Source organism: Triturus cristatus, chromosome 2_1, assembly GCF_964204655.1.
Source record: "Triturus cristatus chromosome 2_1, aTriCri1.1, whole genome shotgun sequence".
Lineage (NCBI taxonomy): Eukaryota > Metazoa > Chordata > Amphibia > Caudata > Salamandridae > Triturus > Triturus cristatus.
This window is the reverse complement of record NC_140581.1, coordinates 301,701,843-301,728,729: the sequence shown is the minus strand read 5'-3', so window position 1 is coordinate 301,728,729 and position 26,887 is coordinate 301,701,843. Positions and strand designations below refer to the sequence as shown.

Here is a 26,887-nt window from a genome sequence, read left to right as displayed (position 1 = left end):
GCCCTATCACACACATTGAGCTATCTCCCACTCAAGACTGCATGCCCCACAACGTTGCAACTGGAGTCATTCCCAACCTGGCACAGATAGTGAATCGGGCCCGATCAGGATGCTGTGCACACTTTGTGATTACACATTTTCCAGCTATTAATGCAACATGTGCGATTTGCCCTAAGAATTTTGACAGAGACATGCAGTCAAACAGTGCACATTGCACTGAAGACTGGGTATCCCCAATTTCGAGGTACGCATCTCAGAACGGCACAGGAGGAAAGTATCCCACGCTCCAGTACCACACATTGGAAGTTCACTCATATTACAACTATTTTTTCACAGGACTCGGATTGAGTGCCAATAAAATCTAATAATTCCACTAACTCTTCTCTCATTTCCTCTCTTTTCCTCTCCTTTACTCCCCTACTTACTGCTTGGTCCGCTCACCACTTGCTTTTATTTGTATTTTTTCAACCTGAAAGCAAGGGCGTAGCCAGAAAAAAATCCCCATTTGGAACCACATCTGCAATGCCTGCAGGTGAGAAAGTCCGTTTCTCCCTGAGAAAGGCTATCCTTTCATCTTTTTTGCTTTCTACTACCTTTACCTCTCTCTAATCTTTCAGTTTTCTCTCGTCTTCCTTCGCTCATCTCCTTTTGTTTTTCTCCTCCCATTTTCTCCTCTTCCTCCTTCTCCTCTATTCCTTCGCATCTCCTCCCTTCTGTCCCATCTCCCTTCACGCTTTGTCTCTTTTCCTACTCCCCCCTTTTCTCTCACCCTGCTCCTTTTGTCTTACTGTCACTCTCTTCTCCAATCACACACTTCTCTCTTTGCATCTCTTCACATCTCTTATCCCTCTCTCTATGCCATCTGTCTCTCCCTCTCATTTCTCCCTTTTAGCTACCTACTCAGACTGTTTTTCTCTAGCTCTCTCTCCTTCCGTTCCTGTTCTTCCAGCTCACCTTTTTTCATTCCCCTTTTCTTGCCTTCTTTCCTCTCTATTCTTGCTACTAGATAAATAATATAACAAGAATACATTTGTTGGAGGAGCCTAGCGCGCAACCAAGATGGCCGCGTAGGCTTGTGGCTCCCGAGGGCCTCCGCAACCTCCCACGTCTATCCTGTCATAATCCTGATTTTTTCGACGGGCTTTTGTTTATGATCTTGCGCTAAGGTGCCACTCGTTTTCCGAATCGAAATTGGACTCCGGGAACGGGTTTTTTGGCGATCTGAAGTTTGCGGCCTTCTCCGGCCTTGGTCCCGGACTCGGGTTGGTGAGGTGCCCGGCTGCGAAGTGAACAACAGCGGCATGCCAGGCTGGGCCTGCCCCGGACCCCGCACTTTCACTTTCGGTTTCGAGTTGGTCTACTGACACTGATGAGGAGACATTGGGAGAGCTGCGCCGAGTACGGAGTGCAAAGCCTAGTCTTGACCTGTAAACGGGCCTACTTCAGCTAGCGGCCCGCATCTCCTAGCCTTCCTCCGGGTGCTGGAGGGCGCGGACCTTGCCGATCGCTGACGATGACGACAAGAGTGGATGGCGACAAACTGAAACCCAAATCTACCCGGAGGGGAGCCTATTCCCAGGCCAACAATATGGACCGCTATGCGCAGCCAAAGGGATCCCCTAGTGGATCACGTAAATCGCCTGAGCCGCCCAAGGAGGCCTCGGGCGCATCACCCGAATTGACTCTGCTGGATGTTATGGGGGCCATTGAGGAGATGAAGGTGACTGTGAACCAACAACTGGATACTCTGGCCAACAAATTGGACTCGGTGCTGATTGATGTCACCTTGGTCAGAGCGGACCTGTCGAAAACCAATGACCGGGTCGACTCGTTGGCCCAAGCGTCGTCGAGCCTAACGGTAGATGTGGCCGCTTTGCAGACGACGGTGCGGAGGTTACAGCTCACTAGTGACCTGACTGAGCGTCGCCTCGAGGACTCTGAAGGCAGGGCCAGGCGGAACAACGTCCGCATTATCGGCGTGCCCGAACGATCGGAGGAGTCTGCTGTGGATCTCTTTGTGGAGGATCTAGTGGTGACTCATCTAGCACCCAAAGGGCTGAGCAAGTTCTTCGCTGTTGAACTGGCCCACAGGGTTCCAGGGGGTGCGCCTAAGGTGGGGGCCCCACCGCGGCCGATCATTGCTCGACTTTTTAATTTTCGGGATAGAGACGCTATCCTGCAGGCGTCGAGGGTGGCTGGGCCATTACGATTTGAGAACTCTAATGTTAGCTTTTACCCAGACTTTACGCAAGCGGTTCAAAAGCAACGGATGGGTTTCTCGGCCATCAAACGGCGCTTGAGAGACATGGACTTCAAGTATGCGATGCTATTCCCGGCTAGGCTGCGGGTCGAGCTAGATGGTCGCTCACACTGTTTCGACCGTCCGGAGGCGGTGGGAGAGTGGCTGGATGCCCTGCCCAAGAGTCGGGAGCCGCAGGGTCAGATGACGGAGAGCGGAGAGGGTCTGACGGAGTAGGAATGGTACAGTGATTTTGGCGCTGGACTGCACTGGTAACGTTTTGCACCTGTGGCTGCACTGGACTCCAGTTTGTGACACTTTGCCCCGTGGTGTTTGGAGGTTGCGGGGGGCTTGCTGGGGCCCTTTCCTCCTTCTGGGGGCTCTTTTTTTGTCCTTTTTGTAGTGAATTTTATATTGGGGCGACAGGCACACTGCAGGTTGGGGGGGCTGTTCGGGCTCACGCAGGGGTGCAGGGAGGGGGGAGTTTTGTTGGGGTTGATGGGGTGGGGTTGGGGGTTGTTTGTTTGTTTCACAAGGCGGGGTAATATTTCATGTTGTGCTACTATGATTGTGCTCCCCGGGAGAGGGATGTTTTGTGTTGGGAGGGATGGGGGTAGGGGACTGAAACTTCTTTCCTGGAATGTGAATGGGCTGGGGGACAGGATAAAGCGGGGGGTAGTCCTGCAGTTTTTGAAACGTATTTCGCCTGACATTGTTTTCCTGCAGGAAACGCACCTCATAGGGAACTCTTTCCATGCCATGAACAGACGAGGGTATCGCCTTCTGGCCCATTCTGGTTTCACTTCTGGCTCGAGGGGAGTGGGCATTTTAGTCAGGACCTCTCTCCCGTTGGTGGTGGATGAGGTGCTCCACGACGACAGAGGGCGCTACACTGCGCTGGTGGGGAGGTGGGAGGGTAGGTTGATTACGCTGGTCACGGTCTATGTGCCGCCGGGCTTGCAGACGGCCACCTATGCCGATTTGGGACGCCTGCTGCTTGGGCTTCCGGGGGGGGTGTTGGTCCTGGGGGGGACTTTAACGCTGTGGTTTCCGGAGTTGAGGATCGATACCCCCCTAGGGACCTCCCTCGGGCCCAGAACTGGCTGGGGGGCTTTCTGGATACCCTGGGACTGATAGATTGCTGGCGATTGAAACACCCTGGACAGGCGCAGTATACCTTCCATTCCGGGGCCCATGGTAGTCTTTCGAGGCTTGACTATATGCTAGTGTCTGCGGCCCAAGCTGGGATGATCGGGGAGGTGCGACATTTGGCACGCGGTATATCAGATCACTCCCCCCTCTTGTTACACCTAGATATCACCCTGGGGGCGGAGGGGAGGGTGGCGCCGATCAACCCCTGGTACCTACGAAACCCCATGATTCGTGCAGACCTGGTTAAGTCTCTGGAACACTACTTTAATGACAACGTGGGGTCGGTTTCTTCCGCCATCTCCCTTTGGGAGGCCTTTAAGACGGTGCTCCGGGGCCAGGCCCTATCTCTCATTTCCTACACCAAAAAATGCGCTGCGCAGGAGGTTGTTCGGCTAGAAGATGAGATCACTGAGTTGGAGAGTGATTTGGAGCAAGGTGTTACGGAGGATAGATTGCATGTGTTGGAGCTTAAGCAGGCCGACTATAAGGCGCTGGTTACTGAATCTGCTAGGAGTATGAGCAGGGAGCAACAGGGGCGTTTGTATGATATGGGTGATAAGGCCGGGAAGTTGATTGCTTGGTTGGATAAGAAGGAGAGAGCGAGTCGAGTGGTACCGGAGGTTGAGAGGGTGGACGGTGTGTGTGTGACGGACCCCGGTGATATAGTTGATTGCTTTGCGGAGTATTTTCACGGGGTCTACTCTCCGGTCTCAGAGCGCTCGGAGGAAGACTCTCGACTGCTGCTTCGAGACATTACTCTGCCTTCCCTATCTGATGAGGATAAAGTATTGATGGATGCGGCCCTGTCGCCAGATGAGATTGCTTTGGCCATTCGCTCTATTGCCTCGGGTAAGGCCATGGGTCCTAACGGACTTCCCATTGAATTATACAAGTTGCGCCCAGATGTGATTGCGCCTTATCTCCGAGACATGTTCCTGGAGGCTAAGGCGGCGGGCTCCCTCCCCCCTGACCAACGTCTTGCTACTATTGTGGTTATCCATAAGGAGGGGAAGCCGCGGGATCGGTGTACTTCTTACAGGCCCATCTCCTTGTTAAACGCGGAGCCCAAAATCCTCGCCAAGGTACTGGCCAATCGTCTGATCCGGGTTGTGGGCGACCTGATTCATCAGGATCAATCCGGCTTTATACCCCATCGCAATACCGCTCTGAACCTGCGGCGATTGCATGGCGTCCTTGCTCACGCTCCATTCATTCGTGAGCCGGCCATTTTGGTGTCCTTGGACGCTACCATGGCGTTTGATACCTTGGAATGGCCGTACATCTGGGCAGCATTGGCGAAGTTTGGTTTTGGCCCGGGTTTTATCGGTTGGGTGAAATTGCTTTATGACAACCCACTGGCACAGGTGGTGGTCAACGGACGTGTGTCGGCTCCCTTTGTTTTGGGTAGGGGCACCCGACAGGGTTGTCCACTGTCGCCTCTTCTTTTTGCGCTTTGTCTGGAGCCCCTTGCGGAGTGGTTGCGGTGGGAACCCTCGATGCGTGGCCTTAGATGGACGCCGGAATACGAGGATCGGGTCTCCCTATACGCGGACGATATCCTTTTGTATCTTGCATCACCGCGCAAATCGCTCATTGTGTTGGTGGGTAGTTTTGAGCTCCTTTGGTCACAATTCCGGATTGGTCATCAACTGGGCCAAGTCCTGTGTATACGTTCTTTCCGGGGAGGCCCCCCCTTCCGCGGGGGTGCCCTATCCAGATTGCGCCGTCGGGATTTACGTATTTGGGAATTTTTATAACACTGGACCCGGTGGCCCGCTACGAACGGAATCTTCTCCCCCTCCTTCAGCGCCTAAGGGCAGATGTGGCGGGTTGGCGGCGGTTGCCGCTCTCGCCACTTGGCCGGGCAGCACTGTTCAAAATGATGTCGCTGCCACGCTTTTTGTACGCCCTGCAGAACACCATGGACGTAGTGCCGGCCCGTTATTTTCGGGAGGTGGAGTGTCTCCAGCGTCGATTGTTTTGGGATGGGCGGCCGCGGATTGCTCTTGCCAAACTAACTCCACCGTGGTATGATGGGGGGGTCGCCCTCCCTGACATTAAGCGATACTACTGGGCCTCCCAGTTGGCTGCCGTCAATCACGGGATGTATGGCCCTGCTTTGAACCCGGCTTTTGAGATGGACAAATTGCTATTGCCGAGCGGAGACTATAATCGAGCGCTATACTCGGGGTCCCTTGATGCGTGGTTGACGGGTCCGACGTGGGTCGCGGTACAGGTGTGGCATGCAGCAAATGCGGCGATGGGGTGGAGGGATCGTTTGACTCGGGCTACGCCATTGTATGCGTCCCAGCGTTTGGGTTATCTGTATACTACGAAAGGCTTTGATAAGTGGGATACGATTGGTATCAGCACGGTAGGGGATCTCTGGACGAAAGGGAAATTTAAGACGTTCGACATGCTGAAAACTGAATACCAGTTGAATGATAGGGAATACTATCGGTATGCTCAGGTCCATCATGCCTTGTGTTCCGTGTTTTCGGACGTGGCGGCTATTCCGGAGCATTCCCCGTTGGAGGACAGGATATTGGACGGCTATGTGCCGGATAGCACCATTTCGCTGATTTATAAGAAGCTTATTAATGATCGGATGGGTTTGCTGGCTTCATTGCGGGAGACATGGATTGCCGACGGTTTAGAACTGGACGACGAGGATTGGGTGTCGGCGGTGGCCTCCCCGAAAGAGGTGGCTATACCGGCCCGGTTGCGGTTCGTCCAGCTTAAAATACTCCATAGAGTGTACGTCACGGGGCCTGCTCTGATGCGTATGGGGTATTCGGTGGATGGTTTGTGTAAGCGAGGCTGTGGACTCCTGGGGAGTTTCCTCCATATCCTGTGGGAGTGTCCGGAGGTGACTCGGTTTTGGTGCAGAGTGCATGCGGTGTTAGAAGAAGTCACGCATGTTGCCTTGTTGCCGGAGGCACGAAGATGTTTGCTGAATGTCTGGGAGCCGACTGATTACAATGTGACGCAGACGCAATGGGTGACTCTGGGCTATATGGTAGCGAAACGTGACATTGCACAATTGTGGGGCTCCCAGAGGCCACCCACGGTCTCCGAGTGGAAAGAACACATGGACTGGTGTATGTTTAGAGAGAAAACGGTGTATGTGGCGAGAGGCAAGCCTGGGAAGTGGATTAAGGTGTGGGGTCCCTGGAACTCCTATCGTGGAGGTATATGCGCCCCGCCTCAGATGCGTGAGATAGATGCCGCTCTGTCTCCCTAGCCCGCGCATTCCTGTATGCTCCTGCGACATGCGAATTTGATTTCTTCGGCCTTGCCCCCCCCCCTCTGTCTACCCGGGTTGGATTACTCCCTCGATACGGGGGGCACATGCTACTGCTATTAATTTCCTCTGCCTTGTGTGTTTGCTGTTTTTCGTTTCCTAAAAATATGAAACCTTTCTTGTTTGTTTATGGACTGCGGCTGCGGCCGACTGCGATGATTAACTCTCCAGTGACCCCTTTTTTGTTGCTTCATCGATGTGAATGTTCAGCTGTGCCTAGGGTTACACTGCATTTTAGCGGCCGGCCTGTTGGTTGTAGGCCCATACTTGTATTTCTCTGAAATTGTAATAAAGGTTTAAAAAAAAAAAAAAAAAAAAAATAAGAATACATTTGTTTTGGACTGCGTTTTAATAGTTTGGACCACACAATCATCAATTTCACTAAACAGTACCATTCAATTGTGTTATTTGATAACAAATATGGGTTAAAAACCAATTCATTTAATAAAGAAAGCTATAATTTAGACACAAAGTTGCACATTTGGTGTTCTTCCTTCATAAGGGTGAATATAAAATGTTATGCTTTAAAAGTTAGTTTTGACAGCTAGAAATGCCGTTCAGGAGCCTATTGTGTCTATTTAATTGTTGTGTGTTCCACGTTCTGTGAATGCGATCCAGCTCCTGCTCCACGTCAGTGATTCGATTATTGGAATTCTGACACTGGACGTTTGCAGCTGGACGAAAGCAGAAGGATTTCCTCTTCCTCCTTGCTGTATTCCAGTGTTTTGTCAATAAAGATGTTTTCCTACGTTCATCGATTCTGGCTCGACTTTACACCTGTCTTCAATGAGTGATATCCATTTCTGGTTCAAAAAACATGAGTGAGATCGTTTCGGAGACATAAAACGCAGGTAGGGAAAGAAATTTTTAGGTCTCACCTAGGCAGCGCACATGCGCTACTCTAGGAGATGACCTTTTGAAATCGGTCTGCTCCTTTTCAAGCACACTCGTACTTCTGCTGGCATCCACCTTGCGGGGCAGGTGCCAGCACAAGCACGAGTACTTCAAAACAGCTGCTGCTTGTGCTCTTTTGAAAGATGGGAACCTCACTCACTTTCTTGTTCTCTCATTGTTCATTCTCACCTTCCGACTTTCTGTCTTTCTCTATATTTCTATCTTCCTCTTTTGTCACCATCCATTCTCTCTCGGTTTCACTCTTCGTTCCTCTCCTCCCTCTCTTCCGTTCTCTCTCCTCTTTCACACACACTCTTTCCTTGCCCTTCCAGGCAGCCACTGATGATGCTTAAGTGTAGGACCCCCGTGCCCACACACACTGTCTCTCTCCCACACACACGCATGCACTCTCTCTCCCCACACACACACTCTCTCTCTCTCTCTCATACACACCCACCCTCTCTCTCACTTCTCTGCCAAACATGCACTAACCCGCGGTGCTACCTCACTTGTTGCATCTCGTTCTTGGCTTGGCACACTTCCAAATGTTCTCAGAGGTTTATGACGTCACAGCTGCTGTCTGCGTTTTTGGCGCTCCCGTCAGTGATGAGGCGTCAGGCGCGAGATCTTATTACAGACCTGCCTGGTGTGAACTTTAACCCCACGAAACGTGTGCTTTAATAAGCTGGTACTTCACACACGACATATAAAGGAACTATAAATAAAGGCTCAAAAAGTAAAATATCAAAAAGGCTTGCTTGGTTGCAAGAAGGGGCGGGTGCAACCGCCATGCACAGCTGAGAATGTGGGACTCTGGGATTCAGAAAACTTGTATTATAACCTGTAAAGTCCAGTGCTCGAGAAAAACGAGAAAATCACATTACACAAACGCCTGAAGGGAGCATTACAATTTATAATACGCATCGCGCACTGCCTATACAAGCATGAATTCTTTTGGACCAGTTTGCTCTCGTTTTCTCCGAATCCTCTAGCAGTGTATGGGGTTTTCTCTGAACGGCGCGCGGATGTGCTGTGAAGCAAAATTGTAGTAGTTGCGAGTTATATCCATTTGTATCTAATGGTGTAGATTGGTGTGAGTTTATCTGTGTATTTCCCCAGTACAAATATTCTTTTTGTTTTCTGCCACAAATTAAAACGGCGGAATCAAAAATATGGTGCCACATCCAGGTGCAGCAGAACCATATTTGCAACTACTGAATTGGAATCTCCAAACGGGGATCCTGCGTGTTTCATTTTGTTTCGTAAAACAGCAATGGAGCAAAATAATTCACTTGATGGCGAAGCACCACATTAAAAAACACAGGGTTTCCGGTTTTTCAAAACATGCACAGCGCTGTTTGTTATGTTTCTCTCGTGTACAGACGGCAGTGGAAAATGTCTGCCTTTGTTTTTCACACTCCCAATGCAACAGCGGGTCTCTGATTGCCCAGAAGGGATGTTTGCTTAAAGATTATGCAATCGCCCCACACCCCTTTTATTCAACAACCTGGCTCCAAGCTTCTGCGGTGGTTTGCACCGGCCAGCCTGTCTTACATTTTTATCTCCTCAGCAAGATTCCAAAGCGTGAACTCTCACAACAAAATGTAGGCACTTCCTGCACCTTCAATGGAAGATTTCCAAAACATGAGACAAAGATTACCCTTTTGTCTAAGTATTTGCAGGCCAATTGGAAATGGTTTCTTCTGTAGCCAAATGGGTGAGGAGGGCATATTGTTGTCACCTGGAGCTGAAGAGATGACAATTTGGGGCATAGCTGCAAGGAAATGGTGCAGTGCGGCACTGCGGCAAATTTTGCAGTGCCACATTTATGTAGTGCTTTAATTTGTACAGCCACTTTTATTTTTAAAATTTGAAGCCCTCCTCACGGGGCAGTTTTGCCGTACATATTTGTGTCCCTCCGGTGCACAGTTGCTATAACAAATGAAAACACCATGGAATGGCTCCAGGGCGCGCTCTGCTTCAGCGCTGAAGTCAGTGACTGTACCCCAGCCCTACCGAACACTGTAAAATGGCTCCAGGGCACGCTCTGCTTCAGCGCTGAAGTCAGTAACTCTGCCCCAGCACTACCGAACACTATGAAATGGCTCCAGGGCGCGCTCTGCTTCAGCGCTGAAATCAATGACTCTGCCCGAGCCCTACCTGGTGCTGTGGAGTGGTGCTGTAGAGTGGTGCTGTAGAGTGGTGCAGTAAAGTGGTGCTGTAGAGTAGTGCTGTAGAGTGGTACTGTAGAGTAGTGCTGTAGATTGCTGCTGTAGAGTGGTGCTGTAAAGTGGTGCTGCAGAGTGGTGTTGTGGAGTAGTACTGTAGAGTGGTGCTGTAGAGTGGTGCTGTAGAGTGGTGCTGTAGAGTGGTGTTTTGGAGTGGCAGTGTAGAGTGGTGCTGTAGAGTGGTGCTGTACAGTGGTGCTGTAGAGTGGTGCTGTACAGTGGTGCTCTAGATTGGTGTTGTAAAGTGGTGCGGTAGAGTGGTGTTGTGGAGTTGTACTGTAGAGTGGTGTTGTGGAGTAGTACTGTAGAGTGGTACTGTAGAGTGGTGTTGTGGAGTGGTCCTTTAGAGTGGTACTGTACAGTGGTGCTATAGAGTGGGGCTGTAGAGTGGTATTGTGGAGTGGTACTGTAGAGTAGTGCTGCACAGTGGTACTATAGAGTGGTGCTGTAGAGTGGTGCTGTAGAATTGTGCTGTAGAATGGTGCTGAACAGTGGTGCTATAGAGTGGTACTGTAGAGTGGTGCTGTACAGTGGTGCTATAGAGCTCTTCAACACAGCTTAAAAACATTGCAAAAGCCAATCGCTGGGGCCAAAAACTTACAAGGGTCCCAAAGGCGAGACCTATTGGCTATGCCAATGCTTGTTGGTTCTTATTTTCTGCTCCTATTTAGAAATTATGTTTTATGCAAGATACTTTAAATACGCAAAAATGATAGAAATGTTTTGACCGTAAAGGAAGAGTAAGTTTCAAGCATCTTCCCCACGTGAATCATACACTCGAGTAGATGCACCTCGTTGAAGGAGAGCAGGGACAGAAAGGCGCTTGGCCTCACTCTCGTGTTCAAGCTTCTTTCAAAACAGAATGCAAGCTGGAACTGGATCCGACTGGATTGGACTTGGTTTCACTGTCTTTCTTGGAGGATGCAGCAGCCCTTAGAGAGTGTAAGGCCTACATACACAGGACTCCAGGAAGAGCACCAGGACTACAACCCTAATAAAGCTCACTCACTGCAAATAGGGCGGACTAAGCTGGCGCTGTCTGTCATACTAACAAGGTCCACTTGGTGTGGGGCCGGGTGATCTGTGGCCCACTGCACCTTCCACCTCACCTTGTGCAATCTTCTAGAGCTGAGGATTTTCAACGCCACTGCTGAAAGGCGTGAGTACCAAAAAGTCTGAAAATAAAGGACAATAATCAGAAGACACTAACCTGGTTGATCCTGAACAAGATATCCATATTCACAACCTGAGCCAAATGTGTATGGCCTACAGTGACAGATACACTCGGATCCAACTATGGCTGCCTGCCCGTTGTTCCGGCATGGTCTGCATTTACATGGATCGTTTTCTTTCATGTACTCTTCAATAGCCAGCTTCAGATAATATTTCTTCACAGAGTCGCAGCTTACTTCTTTCACCAACTCGTACAATGGCGTGATCTGCAGGAAGGAGAAGTGCAGTGATTTACGTGGTCTTGGAAAACAAAGTCATTGCCCTTTTAACATAAAAAAATGTTTGATTTAATGTTTATCTTGTTTGAAATTTAGAATACATTTTAATACCAGGAAATGTGTAAATTGTGTGAAACACAAATGATATTACATGTATCCTATGTGCCTCCATGTGGAGCTCATTACCTCTGGATCTCAGACTTGAACTGATTATCTCGAATTTAGAAGATCTTTAAAGGTGCACCTCTTCACCATGGCTTTTAACTGATCACACCTCACTTTGACAGCATTCCAGCTGAAACCTGAGTGCTTTTGCCACTTATCCATGGTATTTGTTGCCTCTTGAATCCTTTCCAGCCCATTTACGACCAATTTAGATTCACTCCCAATTCACCCAAAATTGACTACATTCACACAAAAGCCATTCCTACTATAATATATTGGCAAGTGTTAAAAATTGGATTGATGGTTGGTAGAGGTATGCACCCTGTCCAAACAGGAACTACATTCCTAGTCCGGGTAAGTCAGATACACAACATAAATTAACCAGTGTTCACCCTCTAGTAGCTTGGCACAGACCAGTCAGGTTTAACTTAAGAGGCAATGTGTAAAGTATTGAAGCACCACTTCAAACAATAACACAGTGAAAACACCACAAAAAGACTTCACATCAGTTTACATAAATAGATGTTTTTGTAAATAAGACAAAAACAACAAAAATCCAATATGTAGAAGTCGAAATATGAATTTTTAAAGAATAAAAGTGTCAATAGCGATAGAAGTGACAAGCACATATGGGGGTTATCTGGCTGCACTGGACCAGGGCAAAGTCAACAGTTCAGGCCGACCACGAGTGTGGACCGGATAGAAGAGCCACTCAAGGCCCACTAAAGAAAGCACCTTGATTAAGCCTGGGTGGTGTTTGCGAAGTTCCGCTATGTGGAACTCCGCGTAGTGCAAAAAAAAACTATGCCGCAGTACACGGAGTTCCGCAAGCGGCAGAGTCTGCTACAAAAATGCTGTTTGCTGTAATTTAGAGCGCCGGGTGTTTGCGAATGAGGAAAAATCTCACCGGGTGGTGGATTTTACTCGCTCGCGCTCGGAAACTTGATGTTGACAAGCACGAGTGAGGAAAAAACTCCGTTCTGCTATGCGCAGCGTAGTTTTTCAGAACTCTGAGAGCTCCAAGTAACGCGGACTGCAGAAAACTTGGCAAGCAGAGCAGCGTTCACCGTCCAGGCTTAACCTTGATCCTGGTTGCAACAGCAAGATGCGGGGTGCAGCCGATCAATGCATTGGTGTCGGACCCGCAGTCAAGGTGATGCATCAATTTTTACCACGCAATGATGGTGATGCACCTGTTCCAAAGATGAAGTCCCGGAGCCAGGAAGCATTGTTTTAAAATCCGATGTGGAGGTTTTATCCACGCAGTCGAGGGGATGCATCGATTGTCTCTCACTGTAGCAATGGAGATGCGGTGGTTCTGATGCATCTGTTCTGGAGGCGATAAGATTGTTCCGAGTGTGATGTGCCGGTTCTGGGAAACAACCTTTACAGCGCAGTCATTACAACGCACTACCTTTACAACACAGTCATTACATCGCAACATCCTTTACATCGCATGCCATTACAACGCAGCCATTACAACGCATGTTACTACAAAACATGCCATTACAACGCATACCATCACAACGCATAGTTTCTACCCCTACACTATCCAACACTTACCCTAGTGTTGCACTCTCTGGAGTGGGAATAGTAATTTTTCCCCCTACACTATCCAACACTTACCCTACTGTTGCACTCACTGGAGTGGTAATAGTAATTTTTACCCCTACAGTATCCAACACTTACCCTACTGTTACCCCCCAAAATTATGCGATGTAATGTTATGGATTTGTAATGGCATGCGTTGTAAAAAAATGCGTTGTAATGGATGATTCGATGTAAAAACTGCGTTGTAAAGGCATGCATTGTAAATGTTTGCATTGTAACATCATACATTTGCCGGTTCTGTTCCCGCAACAGCGTGGTGTGTCAATTCTGCTTCACACAGAAGAGGATGCGTTTCGGAAGCTGGCTTTGGATATGATATTGCCACTAGGTGGTAATACCGTGCACTGCATCCAGGGGTTCCCCAAAAGCGTACAGGGCTCAATGTAAAACCCACAGTGCGCTAAAGTGGCACAGAGGAGTGTAAGACATGTATTGCACAACAATGATCAATAATAAACACACGACACAAGAAGGAGATCCAAACCAATTTTAGAAAATTATACATTGTTTGTACTTCATTTTAAGACCAAGATCTTCATAATAAATATGTTTTTAATTAAATTAAAGTATTTTTTATTTAAAAATACTTTTCACTTTGAAAAATTGATACAAAATATTTTCAGCATAGTTCAATGTTATGCTATGGGAAAAACAGTTTTGCGGCTAATCGGGTAAGTACGTAACTTACCGTTCCAGTCTTCCGGACCAAAGGTCAGCAGTGGGCAAGAAGTAGGTAAGTGGCAACACTTCACCCCCAGTGGCACAGGGGCGGCCGGGTGCAGAGGTCAAATTCAGAGTTTGGCCCAATGAGTTTCAATGGAGACTGGGGTTCCTTGGAGCCACGCTTCTTGCAGGTAAGCAATGGTTGTAGGGGCCAAGCTTTGGGTGTTAGGACCAGAACAGGGGAGGGACACAAAGCAGCACCAAACATACCCCACCAGTTGCACAGGGCCGGATGGGTGCAGGGTGCAAACACAGAATTGGGCGTCCAATGCAATCCTATGGAGTTTCTTCTTTTTGGAAACAGGCTGCAGGCGTCGAACTAGAGGGTCCAGTCCCACTCCACCTGTTTTCGAAGGCATTATGGGCCACAGGCTCCAATACCCATACATTTTGCTCTTGTTTCAATTCTACCAGAGCAGCCTTTTGGTTATACCACTGTTTTTGCAGTTCTTGGCTGGCCTGAAGGTTATGGCTTGCTTTCTCCATGTACTCAGCCATCCTGGAATGAAGGCCAAGCACCTAGTCAACTATGTCTTGTTTAGGTTCTTTTAGAGGTTTTTCCCTACCTTCTATCACCAGACTTAGAGGACCTTTAACAGGGTGCCCAAAGAAAAGTTTAAAGGGGGAAAATCCCACTCCCTTCTATGGCACTTCCCTGTAGGAAAAAAAGCAGGCATGGAAGTACGACATTCTGGGTTTTTCAGGAAACCCACCAATCATGCCTTTCAATGCCTGGTTGAATCTCTCCACTAGGTCATTGGTTTGTGGATTATAGGGTGTGGAGAATGGAAAATGCTACTTACCAGTATGCATCTGTTCTTGGCATGTAGGGCTTCAGAGTCACACATTAGTGCATAGATCGCCATCTGGTGGTGGGCCCAGATGATTACACTTTGTTGTTGTCCTGGAAGAGTCTTTGTATGGTAGATGACTCCTCCTCTGGAGCATAGTGCGCATGGGCATCGATCCCATCTTCAGATTGTTTTTCGCCATTACGAGAAATGATGGAGTTGTGTGAGAACAGAAAGAGATGCCCATGAATAATGTATCTAATTAAGATATTACTGGAACAGATAGAGGCAGCCGGGGAGGCGGGTGGGCGTGTGTGACTCTGCAGCCCTACATGCCAAGAACAGATGCATACTGGTAAGTAGCATTTTCCGTTTGAGGCATATGGGCTGCAGATCACACACTAGTGCATAGATTGCATAGCAGTTCTCTCCCTTAGGGGCGAGTACCAGTATCTGTTGCAGTAGTTTGAAATAGTGTTTTGAGTACAGCCTGGCCCACACTAGCTTGTTGTTTTGCTTCCACAGCTACACAGTAGTGCTTTGTGAATGTGTGTGGTGTAGACCATGTAGCTGCTTTGCAGATATCATCTAAGGGAATGTTCCCTAAAAATGCCATAGATGCCCCTTGTTTACGGGTGGAATGAGCCCTAGGGGGAATGGATAGAGTGCGTTTTGCTTTTTGATAGTAAATTTGAATGCATTTAACTATCTACCTTGCAATCCCAGTTTGTGAAATGGGGTTACCTTTGTGCGGGGGGAGAAAAGGAGACAAAAAGCTGTTTTGTTTTACGGAATGGCTTTGTCCTATCACTATAATAGAGTAGAGCTCGTTTAACATCTAACGTATGGAGAGCTCTCTCAGCTACTGTTTGAGGTTGGGAGAAGAATACTGGCAACTCAACAGACTGATTGAGATGGAATGGTGAAATGACTTTTGGAAGGAATTTGGGATTTGTCCTTAGAACCACTTTGTTGTGATGTAGTTGCAAGAATGGTTCTTGAATTGTTAGTGCCTGGATCTCACTCACCCTTCTGAGTGATGTAATAGCTACTAGAAAGGCAACTTTCCATGAAAGAAATTGTAATTCACACTTGTGCAAAGGCTCAAATGGAGGGCCCATGAGCCTGGTGAGAACAATGTTGAGGTTCCATACAGGGGAGGGTGGTGCCCTGGGAGGAAGTATTCTTTTAAGGCTTTCCATGAAGGCTTTAATGGCAGGAACTTTGAATAATGATAGATGCTGTCTGTTTTGGAGGAAGGCCGCTATGGCAGCAAGATGTAACCTGATTGAGAAGTATGCTAAAGTGCACTTGTGGAGATGCAGCAGGTAGCATATGATATTCTGGATGGTAACATCTAGTGGGATGATGTTGTTATTGGTGCAATAGATAACGAATCTTTTCCATTTAGCTGCGTAGCAAGCTCTAGTGGTTGGACGTCTAGCTTCTTTGATAACGTTCATGCAATCAGGTGAGAGGTTGAGATATCCAAATTCTAAGACCCCAGGAGCCAAAGTGCTAGGTTGAGCTGCATGGGGTCCGGATGCATGATATCGCCATGGTTCTGTGTTAACAGATGCGGTGAGAGTTGCAGTTTTTGATGTGGTACCACTGAAAGTTCCAGTAGTGTGGTCTATCACGGTTGCCGTGCCCATGTTGGTGCAATTAGGATCAGTGTGAGGGAGTGTTGCTGCAGCTTTGGCACCACTAACGTAATGAGTGGGAGAGGCGGAAAAGCGTATGCAAATTTGCCTGACCAACTCATCCATATCGCATTGCCTTTGGACAATGGGTGTGGATACCTGGTGGCGAAGCTTGGGCATTTGGAGTTTAGGTGTGTGGCGAACAGATCTATTTGTGGCTGTACCCATACTTGATAGAAAGGTTGAAGAACTTGCGGATGAAGTTCCCTCTCGTGAATCTGTTGGCTTTGACGACTCAACAGAAACGCAATCTGATTTTGAACTCCTGGTAGATGCTCTGCTAGTAGATAGATTTTTTGAGGAGTGGCCCACCTCCATATGCTCTGCGCCAGCCGGGAGAGCTGTAAGGAGTGTGTTCCTCCTTGTTTTTGGATGTAATACATGGCTGTCATGTTGTCTGTGCGGACTAAGAAAGTTTTGCCTGATAGGTAATTTTGAAAGGATTTTAGTGCTAGAAAAATGGCTAGCAACTCTAGATGGTTTATGTGGAGAAGCTTTTGTTGCGGTGTCCACCTGCCTTGAACTGTGTGCTCTGACAGATGAGCTCCCCAGCCGATGAGGGATGCGTCTGTGGTTAGCACCACCTGTGGAACTGGCTCGAGGAACGGCCGTCCTTTGGAAAGGTCTTTGGTGTTCCACCACTGCAGAGAGTGATGTGACCGGCTGTCCACCACCACCAGATCTGTTAGTTGACCTTGAGCCTGGTTCCATTGGCTTGTTAAGCACTCTTGTAGGGGACGCATCTGGAGTCTTGCATGCGGTACTACGAAAATGCAAGAGGCCATCATTCCAATTAGTTGCATGAACACTTGAGCTGTTAGTGAGTGTTGCAGTTGAAATTGTGTTATAAGAGTTTGCTTGACCTGTATTCTTATTGGTTTGGGGGATGCAAGTCCTTTGGAGGTGTCTATTGTGGCACCGAGATACTGTTGGGACCGGGATGGTTGGAGGTGCTACTTTGTTTTGTTTAGATTAAATCCGAGTTTTTGTAAGAGGTGAATGGTCTTGTGTGTGTGCTGGATGCATTGCTGGTATGACTTGGCTTTTATTAACCAGTTGTCCAGATATGAAAAGACATGGATGTTTTCCCTTCTCAAGTGTGCTGCTACTACCGCGAGACATTTTGTGAAGACTCGGGGTGCTGTAGTGACCCCAAAGGGGAGGACTTTGAATTGGTAATGCTGACCGTCCACCACAAACCGAAGGTACTTCCTGTGAGCTTGGTGAATGGGAATGTGAAAGTAGGCGTCCTTGAGATCTAGGGTAGCAAGGAAGTTGCCATGTTTTAGCAGAGGAAGGACCTGCTGTAATGTGACCATATGGAAGTGGTCTGACTGTATGTAAACGTTCAGGGGTCTGAGGTCCAATATAAATCTGAGGGAGCTGTCTTTTTTGAGAATAAGGAAATACAGCGAGTAAACCCCTGTGTTTTGCTGGTGTAGTGGAACTGGTTCTATAGCTTGTTTGTGTAGTAGAGCACAAGCTCCTGTTTTAGGAGTGTGAGATGCTCTTGTGACATGGGTCGCTGTTTGGGTGGTATTGTTGGAGGAGTGGAAGTGAGCTCCAGGCAATAACCTGAGTGAATTATTTGTCTCACCCACCTGTCTGTTGTGATGGCGTTCCAGACAGGTAGGAACTGTTGTAATCTTCCCCCGACAGGAGTGGAATTGTCTGGGGGGAAGGGAGGGAAGTCCCTGCTTGGGGGCAGAGGCAGCACGGGTGTTGTTACCTCTGCCTCTACCTTTAGTAATGTTGCCTCTGTATCCACCTCTGTAAAAACCTCTATTGGGCGAGGATTGGGCGGGAGGTTTGTAAGAAGAGGATGCAGTGTTGGTAGGAAAAGTTGTTGAGGCACCCCTATATGAGGAGCGACGAAAGGACGCTCTGGGAGTTTGATTTTGTAAAGCCCCCATGGATTTTGCGGTGTCAGTGTCCTTTTTCATTTTTTCAAGAGAGATATCAACTGAGGGGCCAAACAGATGCTGTTGGTCAAAGGGTTGATTAAGAATACTTGTTTGTACTTCTGGCTTGAACCCAGAAATACGCAGCCAGGCATGCCTGCGTAAAAGTATGCCAGTATTTATTGCTCTTGAGGCTGTGTCAGCAGCATCTAGAGCGCAACGGATGGAAGTATTAGTAATAACCTTCCCTTCTTGTATTATATCAGTAGCCCTGGTCTTGTATTTGTCTGGTAGATGTTGTATAAGGGTTTCAAGCTCATCGTAATGAGCCCTATCGTATCTTGCCAACAGAGCTTGGGTGTTGGCAATTCTCCAGACATTGGCTGCTTGAGATGTCATGCGTTTGCCTGAAGCATCTAAGAGTTTGGATTCTTTATCAGGGGGTGAAGCTTCCCCTGTTGTTTGAGAATTTGCTCTTTTCCGTGCGTTGGAAGCCACTAAAGAGTCTAATGGTAGTTGGCCCTTGATATAGGCTGGGTCAGATGGAGCGACTTTGTGATTTTTCTCCAACCTGGGGTTAATTACCCTGGCTCTGACGGGATCTTTGAGTACGTCTGGTGCATGCTTTGTAACACCCTTAAGCATTGATAAGATGGTTGTGGTCTTATGAGAGGGTAATAGTGTGTCCATAAGGAAGTCGTCATCCACTGGGTCAGTATGGAGATCGACCCCATGAAAGGCTGCTGCTCTGTGAATGAGTTGTGTAAACCCCATGGTGTCATCTGGAGGAGATGGCCTAGAGGGGTATACATCATCTTGGGGTAGATCTGGGGCATCTGGTGCATTGTAGTCTTCCCAAGGATCACCTGATGGACCAGGAATATCGTATGGGTCCTCTAAGGGTTGCTCATCTTCTATTCCCTCAGAAATATCATCATCATCAGGGTTATGTGGGCTGAGTGGCGAGTGTGTGGGGGAAATATAAGGATCTGGCAGTTCTGGTGAACGTACCTTATGGGAGAAGTTTGAGCATGTTTTTTGAGTGGAACTGAAGGTGGGGAGGAGGTTCCAGTTTTTGTTTATAAGGTACAGTGATTATATGTCCAGTCTTTGGATGGATATGAAGAGTCTTTTGTTTTGGAATCGAGCTGTTTGCTTGGTTTACCGATGTCCGGTACAGTCTTAGGAGCGGATTGAGGTTTGGGTTCCGAAGACTTGTGGTCGGAAGCTTTTTTCGGCTCGAATCATTTCTTCGGAAAGGAGATTTTTTTCGGATCTGGAGTTGCTGGTTCCGAAGCTTGTTTTGGGTCGACAGTTTTATGTGTGGAAGTGTGCTTAGATGTGGAAGTTGGCTTTGGTGCCGAGCTTGGCTTCGGTTCGACCGTTTTAGGTGCCGAAGTTTGTTTTGGCGCCAGACTTGGCTTCGGTTCGATTGTCTTAGGTGCCAAAGTTTGTTTCCATGTCGGACTGGACTTTTGTTCGACAATTTTGGGTACCGAAGTTTTCTTTGGTGCCGAAGTCTGTATTGGTTTCACTTTCGGTTTGAGAACCTTTTGTTTATCAGGGTTGACTGAAGGCTGGCTCGAGCCGGAGTTGCGTAGAGGCTTTTTGGAAGTCTTCGCTGCCTGGCCCGATGGCGGGGCATCGGAAGTTTGTGATTGGTGTGCACCTGGGCCCGAAGGTGGAGGTGGAACCGGAGCCTCACGAGGTGTTGGGGTAGGAATAGGGTCGTCATCTGTACTTACGACCGGTTGACCAGCTGGAAGGGGATCGTCATCTTCTGCCTGCTTGTCGGCTCCGGAAGCTGAATCTTCTGCTTCGCAAATGATGACTTCTTTCTGCTGTTGCTCTACTTCGGACTCCGGTTGGACTGGAGTCTCCTGGACGTGGGTGTCTGGTGCAGATGAAGACGATTGCACCATGACTCTCCGAGCTCGACGGTCTCTTATTGTCTTTTTGGACCAGAACGAAGCACAGGCTTGGCAATCTTGGCTCTCGTGCTCTGGGGACAAGCACATATTGCACACCTCATGTAGATCAGTGTGGGGGAATTTGTGTCCACACCGAGGGCACTTTTTGAATGGTGTTCTTTCCATGAGCCGAAAGCCCAATGGTGCAGTTGGGCCCGATAGCCCTCGACGAGCACTGGAATCGAAAAGTGCAGGTTGTTTGAGACGTGTGTAGAAGGAAGTCTTGATCGAAAACAATACCGACGGTAGGGATCAGGGAATGCGCGTCGAAAAGAGATCGGTAACGAAACCGAGCGGGAGCGACATACACATCCGAGCCCGATGGCGGAAAAAAACAATTTGAAGATGGAGTCGATGCCCATGCACACTATTCTCCAGAGGAGGAGTCATCTAGCATACAAAGACTCTTCCAGGACAACAACAAAGTGTAATCATCCGGGCCCCCCACCAGATGGCGATCTATGCACTAGTGTGTGATCTGCAGCCCATATGCCTCGAACCTATAGTTCACTCCACACTCATACCACATGTGTTTTAGGTATGCAGTCATGAAGTTTGTACCTCTCTGCGATACCACCTCCTTTGGGAAACCAACCTTGGTGAATACAGCAAGGAGGGCTTTTGCCAACTCCGGAGCAGTGGTGGCCCTTTGAGGAATAGCTTCAGGATACCTGGCAGCATGATCTACTACTACCAGAATAAATATGTTCCCTCGGTCTGTTGGAAGGTCCAGGGGGCCAACAATGTTGACCCCTACCCTTTCAAAGGGTACTCCAACCACTGGAAGTGGAATTAAGGGGGCCCTTTGGTGGCCTCCTGCCTTGCCAATGGCTTGGCAGGTGACACAGGACTGACAAAAGTCCTTCACCTTCTGTGACATCCCTGGCCAGTAGAAGTGGTTGACTAACCTACTCCAAGTATTATCCTGGCCAAGGTGCACAGCTAGGGGGATATCATGGGCCAAAGTAAGGAGGAACTCTCTAAAACTCTGAGGTACTACCACTTGCTTGGTTGCACCAGGTTTGGGGTCTCTGGCATCAGTATTTAGGAGCCCATCCTTCCAATAGACCCTGTCCCTTTTCCTGTGCGGCAGCTTGCTGCCTCAGGCTTTCAAGAGTGGGACAAGTTTCTTGTCCCTGACATAGATCCACTTTAGAGCCCAACATCTTCAGGCTCAGTTGTCTCTGAGAATAATAAGTCCTCTTCCTGGGAAGATGGGTTCTGACTTGGGATCTGTTTAGAAACTGGTCCCCCAGTCTTCTTGCCCGTTCTCTTGGAGGGCTGGTCCATTCTTCCAGGATCCAGCACCTCTTTTTCACCCAGAGCTCTGCTCTGTGCTCTGGTTGTGACACAACCCCATCCTGAGAGAACTACCATGCTGGCATGCATCCTCAGTTTGACTTCAGCCCAAGAGGAAGTCTCCAATTCATTTCCAAGCAGACAATCTACAGGGACAGTTAGGGACACAACTACTTCTTTTTGTCCAACTACTCACCCCAGTCCAAAGTGACCATAGCCATGGGATGGACTATGGTGATATTGTTAGCATTGGTGACTGGATAGGCCCTTGCAATCAGGTACTGATCTGAGTGAACTAGCTGCTGAGTCACCATGGAGACACTAGCCCCAGTATCCCTCAAGGCCTCTATCATGGACCCATTGATTTTGGGAAACTGCCTGAATGTTTTCATGTTATCTGCCCAGGCAGCAAAGACTAAGTCTACCTCTCCCTCAAAGATTAAAGTTGCCTCATAGGGTTTACTGACATGGTCAGGCCACACCTTGGATCCCATCTGGATGTTAGCAACTGCAGGTTCTGCAGGTGGACCACAGGCATTTTTCTTTGTTTTACAGGTACGATCTCCAGTTCGGGGTCCTGTTGTTTTACAGTCATGACGCCAAGCCTTGTTGGAATCCCAGTTCCTCCCCTGGTACCTACCATTAGACTGTGTAGAGACTCTGGGTCCACCCTCCTGAGCAGGTTTTTGGGGGCTTCTATAAGACTCTTGATTATTTTCAGGGTTACCCTCTTTCCCTTTAGTAGACTTTTTGGCCCCTTTCTTTTGGTCTCCCCTACCAGTGTTAGTTTTAGTGACCCTTGTTTTGACCCAATGGTCTGCCTTCTTCCCTAAATCTTGAGCAGAAAGTGGACCTAGGTCTACCAGGAATCGATGTAGTTTCTCTTGTTGACAATTACTTAAAAGGTGCTCCTTCATAACCAAATTATACAACCCTTCAAAATCATGTACATTGTTACCACTTAACCAACCTCGCAGTGTTTTCACTAAATAGTCTTCAAAATCTACCCAGGATTGGCCTTGGGTTTTCTTGGCCTCCCTGACTCTGATCCTATTCTCCTCAGTGCTGAATCCAAAGCCCCCAATCAGGGTACCCTTTATGAGGTATAGGATGTTGACTCTTTCTCATTTAGTGTCAGGAGTCTATCCCTGCACTTTCTTCCTGACATTTCCCACAGGATAGCACTGCATCAGCTTCCTGTGGACCTGTCTAATAAGAGAGGCTCTCTCAAATGCAACAAACCACTTAGTGATATCATCATCCTCAAAATATTTAGGGACAACCCCTTTGGGGATTAAGGAGTCTGCAGAGTCTGTCTCCCTCTTTATTATTTTGCTACCAAAAGAGATAAATCCTCGGCACATCTCAGCTCTTTCTTTTTCTATGGCTAGGAGTTTAGCTTCTAGAGCTATCCTCTTTGCCAGTTTCCGAAGATCTGATTCTTCAGTGCCTGCTTCATCTGGGACACTACTGGGGTCACTTCCACCAGAGGTGTTGCTATCTGAGCGGGTAGTGATGGAGTGAGTGCTCTCCTCATCTACATCTTCCTCTTCTTCTACTTCTTTCCCATTGGGGGAAGTTCTGTTTGTCAGGGCCTTGTCATTCTCTGCCAGCAACTGCTGGAGATGGGCTTTTTTAGGTTTAGGACCCATGGCAATTCACATGCTTTGCACAAATCTTTAAGTTGAGAAACTTAAAGAAGTACATAAGGGCTAGGTTGAGCTCCTGGCTGGTCCCTGCAGTATCAATCATGGTGTTTAAAGTAAGTGGGGTCTTAGTAGATATTTCTTTTAAACTCTATTATTTCTAAGGCCTAACTACTTTAAAGTTTTTAGAATTTCTAAACAGTAGGGGACTTAACCAAGACCCTAACACTATTTTTTATAAGTTTGGAGAAAATCTACAATTGATATAAAAAATTCTATCTAAAGACAATTTTTGGATTTCCTCTGTGAAATCAATTATCAATCAACTGGTGCAACAAATGTCAAAGTCTTGTACCTCACCGCTGCACCACCTATGCAGGAAGCTAGCTCTGTATTTGATATTGCCACTAGGTGGTAATACTGTGCACAGAGTACAGGGGTTCCCCAAAAGTGTACAAGGCTCAAACTAAAACTCAAAGTGCTCTATTAGTGGTAGTATGGGCAAGCAGCCTTAGGCCTAACACTGAGGAGTGTAAGACATTTATTGCACAACAGTGATCAATAATGGACACATCACTCAAGAAGGAGATACAGACCAATTTTAGAAAATTATAGTTTGTTTTTAGTTTATTTTAAGACCGAGATCTTCGTAATAAGGTAAGAACATTTTAAATGAAAAATACTTTTCACTTTGGAAAATCGACACAGAATATTTTCAGCACAGTTCACTGTTATCCTATGGGGAATACAGTTTTGCGGTTCACCGGGTAAGTACGCAGCAACTTACAGTTCCAGTCTTCGGGACCAAAGGTCAGCAGTAGGCAAGGAGTAGGTAAGTACCAACACTGTACCACCATCGGCATGGGGGCGGCTGGGTGCAGAGGTCAAGATCAGAGTTCGGCCCAATGCGTTTCAATAGAGACTGGGGTCCTTGGAGCCATGCTGCTTGCAGGTAAGTGGAAACGTTGCAGGGGCCAAACTTTGGGTGTTGGGACCAGCACAAGGGAAGACAAAAAGCAGCACCAAACATACACCATCAGTGGCACAGGGGGGACCGGTGCAGGGTGCAAACATCATGCGTCCAATGCAATCCTATTTAGTTTCTTCTTTTTAAAAACAGGCTGCAGGCTAGAACTGGAGGGTCCAGTTAGAACACAAGCAACAGCACAGGTAAGTTGGGGTGTTAGGGATAACAGGGGCACCGCTGTTCGAGCTCACCAAAGCCCAGGAGCTGAGAGTGCAGGGGTGCCTTTAGACATCGGAAATCTTCTTACAGCGGCTGGTCACGGTAGGGGTAACCCTTCAGATTCACTCAACATGTGCCGTCGCGAGGGTCAGGAGAGTTCGGCCAATGCTGGATTCAGAGTCCTGGTCGCTGGGGAGACTTCACTGGGCAGTTGGGCCACTCAGACTCAGGCTGTGGGTATCAGGTGCAGAGTGGGCATGAGTTGCGAATCCGCCTGAATCCTGAGTCTCTGTTGCTGGTTTCTTCTGGACAGGTCCGCTGTCCTCAGGAGATTTGAGCCTTTGTTGAAGGTAGCAGTCTTCCCAGGAGTTTTAGAGGTTGCTGGCTGCAAGACAGGGCGCAGGTTCATCGAAGCAGGAGACAGGCCTGTAGGGCTGGGGTCAAGGCTGTTGTCGTCTTCAGGCTTCTGCTGCAGGGTGTCTTCTTTCTTCATAGGTCATCGCAGATCTAGTTTTTAGTGCTGGGGCAGCCACCTACATACTAAATTTAGGAGGCATTTTAGGGGAGTAGTAGGTAGGGCCTATGGGCACCTTACCTGGGGTGACTACACACTGTATTATGCCACGCTCCTGTGGGAGGAGGCATAGATCTAGCACTGATTGGAGGGGTGTTCAGTGAAGCCATCATGGTGCTGTGGAACTCAAGTTGTCAAGTTTTCAGCCCATGTACACTCTATGACTTCCCTGACACTTACAATATTAGGAAATGAATCCCAATATTGTTGGGGGATATCTGCTCATGCAGATATACCCTCACCTGAGGTAAAGTGCACCCTGCCATAGGGCTATGAGGCCTGCTAGAAGGGTGACTTACTTGTGCTAGCAGGCATGGCAAAGTGCCATGTCAACTTCGTCGTTTTCTCCCTCACAAGGGCATGCAAGCTGCAAGGGCAGTGCCATGGTCCCAATGAGGGGGCTCTCAAGGTACTCCCTTCAGCTCCCAGGCCCTAGGTACCCAGGCTACCATTTACTAGGGACTTACAGGGGTAGATGCCCCAATTGAGGATTTGTTTTTAGGGACGACACACTGGCACAGGGGGCCTGGTTAGAGGGGACCCTGCGCACTACAACCAAAATCACATCAAAATCAGGCAAAATGTGTGGGGGCTAACCATGCAAAAAGAGGCACTTTGTCGCAATGCCCCAGTTCCACTGGAGAAACCATCTGGGTCCAGTTTCAATGGACCAGGCACAGGAGCAGGAGGTGATACTTTAATATCCCTGAGTTTCAGAACAGGAGGCAAGCCAGCATGCACTTGAAGATCACCCTGGATTCAAGTAAGGTACTCCAGTTCTTCCTCAGCAGGGCAGAGGGTAGCAGGCAGCAGGACAGCACAGCAAAAAAGCAATTGTTCCAGAGCAGCAGAGTAGCAGTCCTGGAAGAGTTCTTCACAGTTCCAGTTGTGTCTGATTTGGTGGGGCCAGAGACTCAGTACTTATACCCAGCTGTGCCTTTGAAGTAAAGATGACTTCAAAGAGGGGCTTTGAAGTGCACAGAGGCCTCCCTTCCTAGCCCTTGCTCCATATTCACTTCATGGGTGTATGCAGCCCTTTGTGTGGAGACAGGACGTTTGTGTAATTGTCAGCTCCTCCCTCCCATCCTGCCCAGGGTGACCCATCAGGATGCAGATATCCACTTAGTCACACTTAACCTTACGTAGTGTGTAGCTGTCTAGAGGGAATGCACAAAGTCCAGCAGTCACCCACCCCAGACGTGTAATGGAGACAGGCTGCAGGCACAAAGAGATTTAAGAGCAGAGAAATGCCATCTATCTAAAAGTGGCATTTCTGAAATAGTACGGTTAAACCCAACTTTGCCAGCAAAGAGGAATTATATTAAACATGACCGAGCTACTTCTTCTCAATCAGTAATTACAGCTTAAAAGTGTAATAAGGAATTCCCATGAGAGGGGCAGGCCTCATAGTAGTGAAAAACTAATTGGACAGGCAAAACTTAGAAGTACATGTCCTACCTTTTACTTACACAGCACCATGCCCTATGGTCTACCTAAGGCCTACCTTAAGGGGAACTTATATGTAATAAAAGGATATTTTAAGGCTTGGCAAGGGATTTTAAATGCTAAGTCGACATGGCAGCGTAAACTGCCCACACAGACTCTGCAGTGGCCCACTAGTAGCATTTCATGTGCAGGCCCTGGGCACAGGTAGGGCACTCTATTAGTGACTTACAGATAAACTATATAACCATTGGTGGATAAGGCAATGAAACCATGTTTTGGGGAGAAAAACATGCACTTTAGCACTGGGTAGTAGTGGTAAAGTGCAAAAAACAACAAAAATAGGGTCAGAAAAAGAGGAGGGGGTAGGCAGAAAGTTTGGGGTGACCCTTCAGAGAGGGCCATTTTCCAACGGCGAGAAAGGACCTGTTCCTTGGCCAAATGCCTCTGAAACTGACATACAATTCACATTAAGCATGTTCAACTTTACGGAGGAACGATAGAGCAATTATAAGCCATTACTTAGGAGTCAAAACATCAATATGCACATATATCAAGTGCACAATATTGACTATCTTCAGACTGTCAAAGTGAGCACATATAGGAA

The 26,887-nt window shown here is 48.0% G+C and overlaps 1 protein-coding gene across 1 annotated transcript in view; it reads right to left on the bottom strand.

The window, feature by feature from the left end:
- C7 (complement C7) overlaps window positions 1–26,887 on the bottom strand; it is a 571,431-nt gene that overhangs the window by 235,089 nt on the left and 309,455 nt on the right. Inside the window, exon 11 of the mRNA XM_085631170.1 lies at window positions 11,028–11,256. Coding sequence (XP_085487296.1) covers window positions 11,028–11,256 — 229 coding nt within the window. The remainder of the gene's footprint in view (window positions 1–11,027; window positions 11,257–26,887) is intronic.